Source organism: Emydura macquarii, unplaced genomic scaffold (assembly GCF_026122565.2).
Source record: "Emydura macquarii macquarii isolate MOO-44397 ecotype Brisbane River unplaced genomic scaffold, CSIRO-AGI_Emac_v2 contig_1253, whole genome shotgun sequence".
NCBI lineage: Eukaryota > Metazoa > Chordata > Testudines > Chelidae > Emydura > Emydura macquarii.
Window position 1 is genome coordinate 24,625,307 of NW_027131390.1, and position 10,597 is coordinate 24,635,903.

At 40.5% G+C, this 10,597-nt stretch overlaps 1 protein-coding gene across 1 annotated transcript in view; it reads left to right on the plus strand.

Annotated features, from left to right (window-relative positions):
• The window catches only part of LOC137153866 (sodium/hydrogen exchanger 2-like), a 54,014-nt gene extending 50,255 nt beyond the window's left edge, over positions 1-3,759 (plus strand). The window contains exons 12-13 of the mRNA XM_067549681.1: positions 353-485; positions 1,838-3,759. Of these exons, the coding sequence (XP_067405782.1) occupies positions 353-485; positions 1,838-1,949 (245 nt within the window). The 3' untranslated portion in view covers positions 1,950-3,759. The remainder of the gene's footprint in view (positions 1-352; positions 486-1,837) is intronic.
• Positions 3,760-10,597: the final 6,838 nt, after the last annotated feature.

Below are 10,597 nucleotides of genomic sequence, written 5' to 3' on the forward strand. Positions count from 1 at the left end.
TCTTTAAAATGTTATTAAAAATTGCTCATTGGCATGAGTGATGGGTCTTACAACACTCTAAGTAGTCAGTGGTTACCAGTGAGGACTGACAAAAGAATTATGGTATTTGATTCCTGGGTAAATAACAGATTTCAAAATTCAAAGCAGCTTTACGGTTGTATTTTTCCTTCTATCAAAACAGCGCTGCTTGCCTGCTGATTGTTTTTGTAGCTAAAAGGTAATCATTGTAACTGGGTAGTTCAGCCCAGCATATAGGTAATAATTTAAACTAGCTTTAAATATTTCTTCATTACCATTGACTGACAAATGGAAAAAAATTCTCAGCAGAGTCTGTCTTTTCCTCCTCTCACAGTAGGCAATCCAGAAAAAGTACCAGGTATGAAATGCAACCGATCAAAGTCTATGAGCTTCAGCTCACCTCTACAGCTTGGCAGCACGGAATTGGTCAATGAAGAAGAAAGGGAAAAAGGGTCACATGCAGAAATGTAAGAGTACAGCCATGCTTCTGGCCTCCTACCTATGGATCTGACTCTGTTCCCTAGCTGTGTAGAAGAAAATCGGTTCACCTTAGTTCAGAAAGGAGCTAGCAATGTGATGCCATTGTAAATAAGACTATGTGTATAGTGGGCTGCAGTAATAAATATATTACATATGGAGCAAGCATCCTGCTCTGTGTCAGTTAGATCTCTGTTAGAACATTGATTTCATTGCTGGGCACCACACTTTTAAAGGGACAGAAAGAAACTGGAGAGAATTCAGAGGAGAGTAGCAGTAATAAAAGATAAAACGAAGAGGGAAGATTAAGAGAAATTAGCACGTTGAGTCTGTGAAAAAGGCAGAGGGATAATGCTGTAACTGCAAATACCAAAAAGGCTATTTAAAAAGGAATAGGGATCAATTATTCTCCTGAGTCGGGGCGGGGGGACAGAATGAGCAGCAGGGAAGATTTAGATTAAATATTAAGCAAAACTTTATAACTATAGGGAGAGTTTCATTAGGCAGTGGAACTAGCTGGCAAGGGAGGCAGTGGAGTCACCATCAGTAAGGTTAAGATTCTTTCATGGGTATTTTTAGTAAACATCAGGGACAGGTCGTAAGCAATAAACAAATATTCATGGAAGCTCGCAACCTGTCCTGACCTTTACTAAAAATACCCTGGGGGGGACGACAAACAGAGCGCTGCTGTGGCTTGCAGCTTCTCCAGCCCTGCTTCTGTTCTGGTGCCAGGGGCTGACTATGAGTGCTCCAGCCCCAGGGGGGCTGACCAAACTCCACTGCTGCTCTGGGGTGGAGGGGGGGAGCTAGCCACCAGTCAGTTGTTCAGCAGCTCTGAAATTGGCCGCCGATCAGTTGTTTGGAGGTCTCTGGGGCTGGCTGCAGGTCAGCTGTTCCAGCAGCCATTGGCTGACAACTGCTCCAGCCCTGCCCCAGAAGAAGTCAAGGAGGTCCTGGAAAGTCACGGAATCTGTGACCTCTGCGACAGAATCATATCCTTAACCATCAGTGATGAGATGCGGGATTGCACTTCCCACTCATCGGTAATGAGCGGTTGAGGAATAAGGAAATCAGTCCTTGAACATTCAAAGACTTGCTGTGCCCTGGAGGTCAGGCACTGCGTCTTACTGGACTGGCAAGTCTCACAAACACAAAACTTTGACGGGAAATCTCACACAACAGTGTTAAAATTGAACAAAGTTATTTTCACTGTTTTTTAAATGTATTTGGGGCTGGGAGGGAGGGGACTTCCATGCATTAAATGTAGTATTTCCTGCAGGAAAAAAGGCTTATATTTACTTCTGTTTTTTTTTTTTTTTTTTAAATACAAAATTTGTTGCAGAGAAATACACATGAAGGAGAGCGAGAGAAAGAAAGAAGTTTGCAGGACAGAGGCTCTCCTCTTGCACACAATCCCTGCACATCTTCTGAGGACCGGCTCAAAAACCTGCTGAAGATGAAATAAGAACTAATCTGAGTGTTTGTCCATGCCACGAAGCAAACCTGGACCCTTTCTGAGATCCTTCCTCTGAGAGGCGTCTCCCTCCTCTCCCTTTTTGGTCATGGTAACTGCTGTTACAGTCTGGGGGTTCCCAGCAATGATTCATAGCACCTGGAAAGCTCCAAATCCTGCATCAGTAACTGGAGAACACTTACATTGACAGGGCTAGGCTAGCACTGTGTCTGTTGGAGGAAAGGCGGCAGAGCCTCCTGCAGAAGATTTCCGCTCCTGCTGCTCCTACTGGGGCATAGGGACATAAAGAAAACCTGAGCAGGCTCTTCTCAAAATGTTTTTGGAAGAGAGAAGTCCTCAGAGGCTCTACTAAAAAGTGCCACTGTCAGGGAAGGAAGGGGGATATGCTCCTCATAGCACAGGTAGAGATTAAGGGGAGAGTTTAAGGGGCAGGGTGTGAGGATTAGAGGAAGGGGGAAACCTCAACATTATGGGTAATTCTTAGAAACTCCAGATATGCATCCAAACCTCTGAGTTTTGCTTTGCCAAATTGAACCAAATCTCCAAATACGTTAGGTTCATCCATCACTAACATCAAAACTTCCCCTTCTCTGTTTATAATCTGCATAATAGCATGTAGGGGGAGTTTAACAAAACACAAACAAATAGACTCTTTCTGAATAAAAAATATAAAGAATGCACTAAAGACCTCAGTCCTTTTCTATATGACACAATTGGACCTTCACAGCCTTTATCCTCCACATACAGTAATATTCCACTGGGAAACACCGTACCACTAAATCACTTGCACAGTTCATTTTTTAGTTAATTCCACCTTACCTGTTATAATTATTACAAAGATTTGGGGGCCTGATTTTCATTAGGCCCTTTCACAGTGATCTGGCAGTGAAAAAGGCTTGAAAGCACACATTAATAACTTCATTTACTTCCTTTTAAAGGCCCCTTTTTTACACTGCCAAATCAGTGTAAAATGGCCTTAATGCAAATGAGAATCTAACCCTTGATCTTTAATTTTATCAGGATCTGCTTTATATTTTATTTTATATATATGGTGTGTGTGTGTGTATATATAGCTGGAATCTGCACTCCTAGGACAAAAAGACCGGGGTAGTGAGTTACAGATTGTTGTATGACATATTAATGGGCCACTCTCTCTTGAATGGTCCCTTAAAATATGTGCTAACTACTTATCCTAAACTAAGGGTATGTCAGACCTGGATGCAGTGGAATCGATTGAGTGGGTCTATGTAGACCCGCTCAGTCGATCGGAGAGTGTTCTTCGGTCTATTCAATTAGTCCACCTCCCCGACAGGAGTAAGGCAGCATTAACAGGAGGGTGTCTCCCGTCGATGCAGCACAGTGAAGACGCTGTGCTATGTGAGTGTAAGTACATCAATGGGAGATACATTATGTAGCTTGCGTATCTCCTGTTCACCGCCATTGCCAGTTTTGATCAGACCTATTTTAATAAATAGTGAGTTCCACCTTATTATTTACCTATAGTTTAATTTTTACATTGTTTAAATTACTGTTGAATTTTTACATGGTATGTATAAGTATATAAAGGTTTACCAAGATGGGCATTTGCAGATTTTTTAATTTAGAGAGCAGAGATGCAGAGAATTCAGTATTTGAGCCAAAAAAATTTGGAACCAAAGAATGGACACTTTTTGAACCCCTTGGTTGATTGATAGTTTTGTGTTTTTGGCTCACTGCTTTCTTGTTCGTGGTATCTGTAGTGGTGACCATGTCATCCTTATGTCCTTCAAGATGCCTAGCACATTTTTGGGTCCTGGATAAAACATTAAAGAATGATTTTTTTTTCTTTTAAATTATGAGTTTCGTGTCTTACTAAACAAATTGCCTGTGGTAGTATTACTGCACAAGAAGCCCATGAAATGGGTCAGTTTTTCACCAATTTTGGATTTCTTTGCAGATCTGCAAATATATGGTTAATAGAGCTAGTTGGGAATTTCCTGTTGGAATGATTTTCTGACAGAAAATTCAGTTTTTGCAAAATAGAATTTTTCCATAGAATGGTGCCCCAAAATTTTCATTTTTCCATCAGGAATATCTAAATGAAATATTGTGTTTTGGGTTGGTTAAGAATATAAGAATGGCCATACTGGTTCAGACCAATGGTCTGTCTAGCCCATTAGCCTGTCTTCCGAGAGTGGCCACTGCCAGACATTGCAGAGGGTGTGACCCTAAACACCCCTGTAGTCACACCTTACATACGACTGCAATGATGTCTGTACAAAATATGCCTTATAAGGTATCATTTGAAAACTAACAGCACACTGGTCATTAATATAATGTAAAATGCATATGACGTTATGAATTCTCTCTGTATAATATTACTTGGACTTAAGAAGAAAGGCTAGCCTAGGTAAAGGTGATAAACAGACAAAGGGATGTGGATTTACCTCAATTTACATATTAGCTGTAAACAAAACTATCTTGAGTCTTGGGGTGTCTTGAGCCTGAACTCGAGAGACAAAATTAATATGTCTCTTGTACTGCAAAGAGACAGAGGGACTGAATCCCCCAGGAGGCCTTCCTAACTTTGAGAACAAAGCCAATTCTTTGGGAATATAAGGTCCGGAGAGAGACTCCGTCATCTTTCACCTAAGAAGACAAGGGAAACCAGCACCCCATAGTTCTCTGGAAGGTCCTGACAGAGAGACATACTGGACAAAGAATAATTGGAGAGAAAAAACATCTTAAACAAAGACTGCACCTGACTGGAATAAGTTTTGGACTTTTAGATGTGTTTTCACTTTTATTTGCTTTTAACAATCTTTACCTTTGTTTCTTTTACTTGGCATCACTTATCCTATGTCCTTCTGTTAATAAACTTGTTTTATTTTAATCTAAAGCAACCCAATGCTGTGTTTTTGAATTGAAGTAATTGTTAACTCCAGTTAACGTGACCAGCTACTGTCTCTTTAAAGGAGCAATTAAGCCGTATTATTTCTCCAGTATTGCCAAACCCAAATGTTCAAAAATCATAAGGATTAGAAACTTGTTCACTAAGACTGAAGGCTGAAATCATCACATAGCCACTTGACTCCAGGAACTGGGGCTTTAAGGAAAACAATAATTATCATGAGACTTATGACAAAATCATGAGAGTTGGCAACATTGGTCCAGGGAAAAGGCTGGATGCTTCTGGGGCCATGGTTTTGGAGAAATTTGAGACTGGGCGTTTGTTGGGATCACTGGGCTAGCAGTGACCAACATTGGTGAAGACCAGAGTCTGGCTGCGGTGTAAGAGGCAGGCTGCTGTAGTCAGAGATGCTGAACCAGGGCTGCTTAACACACTCATTCCCACTGCATGCTTGTATGGTGGCTGGGAGCATACATACCGGGAGCTACAGCAGCAAAGCACCTAAGGCACTCTGGGTTTCAGCACAGGTGGTGACACAACCCCATAATGGTCTGGACTGCAGCCCAAAATGTGTCAGAGAGAATGAACAGAACAAAGAATGTTTGAGTGATCTATCCCCTGTTGTCCAGTCCTAGCTTCTGTCAGTTGGAGGTTTAGGGACACACGGAGCATGGGGTTGTGCTCCAGACCATCTTGGCTGCTAAGCATTGAGGGACCGATTCTCTGTGAACCTATCTAATCCTTTTCTCTTTTGAAACCAGTCTTTTTTCAACCCGAATTGGAATACTGTGTTTTATGGACTTGACCCAAATCATCAACAACTCTGTGTTTTCCTAGCACATTGCCTTATCGGAACTGTGGTTTGGGCCCCCATTGTCTACTATAGGCCAAGCTCCCTAGAGAAGTATATCTCTTGCAATGCAATATGGACCCAGCTGACCCGCAGGTGAGATGCATTGTGGGAAATATAGTCCTCCAGGGAACCCAGCCTAAAGTAAACAATGGGGTCCAAACCCCAGCTCCCGTAAGGCAATGTGCTAGGGAAATGCATTTTAATCCAGATTCGACTCAAAAGGAAACCTTTCAGGTCTGCAACCAAGTGAAATGAAGTATTTTGATTTAAGGAATGTCAAAGTGTTACATTATGAGCCAAAATGTCAAAACAAAACATTTTGAATCAAAATGTCTTGGAATGTGTGTTCTGATAAAAATTTCAAAATTTCAACTTTTTGTTCCATTTCTGGATGAAAACAAATATTGAAATGCTGGAATTTCCCACAGGGCAGAAATTCCCAATTTTGCTTAGCTCTAATGGTTAACATGCTGGGTAACACACATACCGAGGCCATGATCCTGCAAATAAGTAGTACTGGCCCAGACTGTCACTTCCATACAGAGTCCTTTTGCAGCATTGGGGCTGTAAAATAGATCTTTGTTGTGTTAACATTTTGCTTGATCTGCAGAAAAGACAATATTCTATACTGTACATACTTTCCCAGTGATTCACTCTGCCCCAAATTTAACCTTCCAGAAAGTATGGAATATTTTTAAGCTTCTTTAAGCAAAGTATAATAGCTCAGCCAAAGCTTTCATGAAGTATTTTCCAGTTGCTCTGTGGCCCTTGCCTTGTGACCAATATAAATTCCAGCCTAGAGTACACTTGGTAATCTTTGCCTGTATCCAGTGTTGGTGGTCTTGAAATCCTACAATTGAGTGGAAAACTGTTAAATGCTTGGGCTTCAGTGCATGGCTAATTAATTCTCTGCAGAGTTTCAGTCCTATAAAAGTGTTTAAAATATTGGTTCACTGTATCATTGAATATTGCATGGTTTTGTGGAAACAAATTGTAACAGTTTGATTTCCTAAGCAGTTCGTAGAGTTATTTCTCTTTTGCTTACACAGAAAGTGTAAAGGAGCCTTCTAAACACTAAGGTCAAAATATTCCAAAGTGACCATGGATGTTGAGTGCCTCCCTTATTTTGTGCACAAGACCCCTAAAGTGACACCCAAAACACCATGGCAGTGGCCACTTTTGTAATTGTGGCTATACATCTTTTTCACACTAATTCCTCTAGGAATTGGGCACAAATTTCATAATTCATGAAGATGTGTCTTTGAAATGCAAAATTTACTGGGGTCTCTTCTTTTTTTTTATTGGTCTCTTGTTCTTTGGAGACAGCATTATTATTACAAGAATGTATAATACTACAACTTTAACTTCTTCCAGCAGAGCATGACCAATAGGGAGACAATCCCTTTAATATAAAGATGGAAAATTAATTAAAATACCAAAAGTATCATAGATAATTATGTGCACACTTTTATATATGGTTGGGATTTTCAGACGTGCCTAAGTGAGTTAGGCACACAAGTTAATCACAAGTCCCACTGACAGCCAGAGATTTGTTCTCCTAACATTTGAAAATCCTACCCTGTATGTATATGAATGCTGGATGTGCCCCTGTTCTGAAACAGTATTTCTAATTAATTAATTAATAATTTAAAAAAAAATTAAATTAGAGTCCTAAACATGAATGAAGGGGCATATTTTGAAAACATAAGACTATCTTTTCTATTAAGATGCAGTCAAGGTGTAAATAAGGGTCTGAGGCCTAGGGCACAGTTTTGTTGTCTGTTCAGGTTGAGGATTTTTTCCAGATCCTAATGGTGAAGAATGCATGTATGGGGCATGCTGAGGAGACAGGGAAGCTAATTAAACAGAGACATTTTGACATTCCTAACATAATTCCTGTTCTGCATGTTAAGAATTTGGAAAGTAATTTGCTGTATGAATAACAGTCTAGCTAGAGCAAGGACTGGGTGCTTACAATACTTTTCCTCAAATAGTATAAAATGCACAGTTTTTCTGCCAAAGGGATTGCGGCTCACTCAGGAAACTTTCCAAATGGAAGAACGAGCTAGACTGCAACTACATATTAGCATTAATATAACAAATTCAAAACCACATGCAACTGTCTAGAAAGCATACACACAACTATAGAAAAAATGCATTAGCACCCTTTTAAAAAAAGGAACAAGTGCCCATATAGTGCTTTAACTTAAGGATCTTAGATAATTATTTAATAAGATATAGTGCAATCTTCAAAAAGGACCTCACATCTGAAATGCAAGCCTGTGTCTTAACTGAGCATTTCAAAGTATCCCCAAGGTTTCCAATTCATTTATGTTCGTCTTTAAGATATAGGTCACCAGTACAGAAGGGAACTGATTTTCCTTGTCACTAAAGACAGGTTTAACCAGTATTACATGTTAGTTAAATGGAAACTGATTTAAATTACATTTATTGAGGATTAATTGATGGATACTTACCTCTTTGTATTTAATTAACCATTTTCTATTCAATCTAAAGTGATAATCTAGTTGCAATAATTGTTGCCTACAAACTAATCAGGTGATTATAAAATGAGTATATAGTGCTGAGTTCACAGCTATGTAAAAGTGTGCCTGTGTGTGTGATGGGTGACCAGGGATTGGCAGGAACAAGATTAACAGTAAAGGAAAGGCTACAACTATGTTGCTTAGGTGCAGAATTGCTAGAGTAACCAGGCTGGACCAGCTGTTATGAATTAAGTGAGCCTTACCAGCCCTTTATAAGGAGCAGGTGAGAGAGGGGACATTGGTTTGCTGGTAGTTAGAATAGGTTTATTTGGGGGCTGAAGAGATCAGAGCCACTCAACTCCATTCCTTTCTCTACATTCATTCTTATTCAAACCAGACTTGTGCTTCGGCTGCCTGGAGCCTTAGTGAGCTCTCAGTTTAAAACTTAGCTGTAGGAGTTTTGCTTGGTGTGATCAGAACTCTAAAACCAGGCTCAAGAGAGCTTTTTTCTTAAAAGCTGAATTCAGCCTTGTGGTCAGATGCATGCACATAGTTCCTGTTGAAATGAATGGGAACTTCCTACATGCATTTCAAGACAGATCATACACCTTACTTTAAACTCTGTGGGGAAGTTCTTTAGGTTATTTTGAGTTGGCTCCAAAAAGCTCTGATGTTATGCGTGAGGGTGAGAGTTCCTGGTGTGTGGGTCTGAATCCTGTGGGTGCCTTGCCTGACTTTTACTCTAGGACTAGATGAGACTAGCCATCTTTATCTAGTGAATATGCAGTAACTGTGGCCCACAAGCATCTCTATCCATGGATGAATGCACTGAAGGGGAAAAATTACTCTACACAAATATGGCTTTTGAAAATCCATTGTTATCCATCCTCTCCCTTGCATTGTAGGCCAGGAATATGAGTTGGAGTTAGCAGAGGGCACAATAGGGCCTTCAGATGTGCAAACTGAGAATCAGTGAGCAAAACGTGCAAAAATCAGACCAGATGGGAATATCCTTTGTGCAGTTCCAGAATCCCCCTCTCCAGCACATTCCGAACAGCTAACTCTAGGCTGTAGTACTAGTGGTTACCCTAGTGGCAGTGGTTCATATGATCACGCTGACGGGGTATGCAAGGCATGTAGCTGATTTTAACTCTGCAGCAAACTGCAATGTAAATTTTGTGGAGTTAGGAGGGGTGGCCTCCCCTCTGACTGGTGTGTTGGGAAGGTAGTGCCGTGAAAGAGTAGGGGCCAGCTACACAATGCAATGGTCTGATGCATCTCTTGCTTCTCCTGAAGCAACTTTCTCAGCCTTTTTATGTGTAACTTAGGCTCATCTTCCCCTAGCCCCCAACCTCCTGAGCTGTGCGCTAGAAGCAATGACTTCAGGTCTTACCTAGCTGCAAAATGTTGTCATGCATTTGGGGCCATCCAGTGCTGCTTCTCTGCACTTGCTGATCACATCTTGCTCCCCCTTATGTTAGGGACTGTCACGTCATCGTACCAATATGAAAAGATGTTCAACCATTTTAGAGACTTGACAAGATATAAAACTAATGTTCACAACCATCAGTCAGCTCCACGCTATGGCTCAGACCACATTGCTAACTAACCTTCCTCCCCACTCTACTCCGTCAACAACATCAGCTCCACACCACTCCCAGGGCCTTCTTGCACAGCTCCATGCACATTCCACACCACTCCAGCTATGCAACATTCTTCCAATACGCGTTTCTCTTTCATAACCTTCCTAAAAACTTATTTCTGCAGCATTGCTTCCACAGACTAACCTGGGGAGAATGAATGATGGGGATATGGAATATGTGGCTATTCTAATTATTGCATTGTCTCATTTCTGCCCTTCTTTCCTATTATGTTTGTAGCCTGTCCTGTCTTTAGCTAGAACATGGGCTCTTCTGGGCAAGGACACAACTGTCTTCTAGTTTCTATAATGGGTCTAGCACACCTGTGGACATAAATAAATAATTATAATGAGATACCACTCTGGAAATTTTACATCCAGGAACAGATATCCAATATTGGATTTAAGAGCTACTCCTGCATGAAATATTTCAGGAATAACAATGAAGATGATGCAAGATATCTTCATAATTTAAAAACTACCATGTTCCTAAAAGAAGACAGAATATGCCCATATGCCTTACAGGATGGCTAAGTCTAGTCTAAAAGAACTTACTGAGAACTTCCCAGATTCTTGCTTTGAGTTCAGTTCTCCTTTGGCACTTAATTTTAGTTACTAAATAAATAGATTTACAAATTAATCTGGCAACACAAATTATTTTAGTTGCTTTCTTTTCTCTGAAGAAGAGAGCCTGAGCATCAGGGAAGGAGACTGTGAACTAGTTTTGATATACTCGAACGATACGATAGCTTGAATTTTC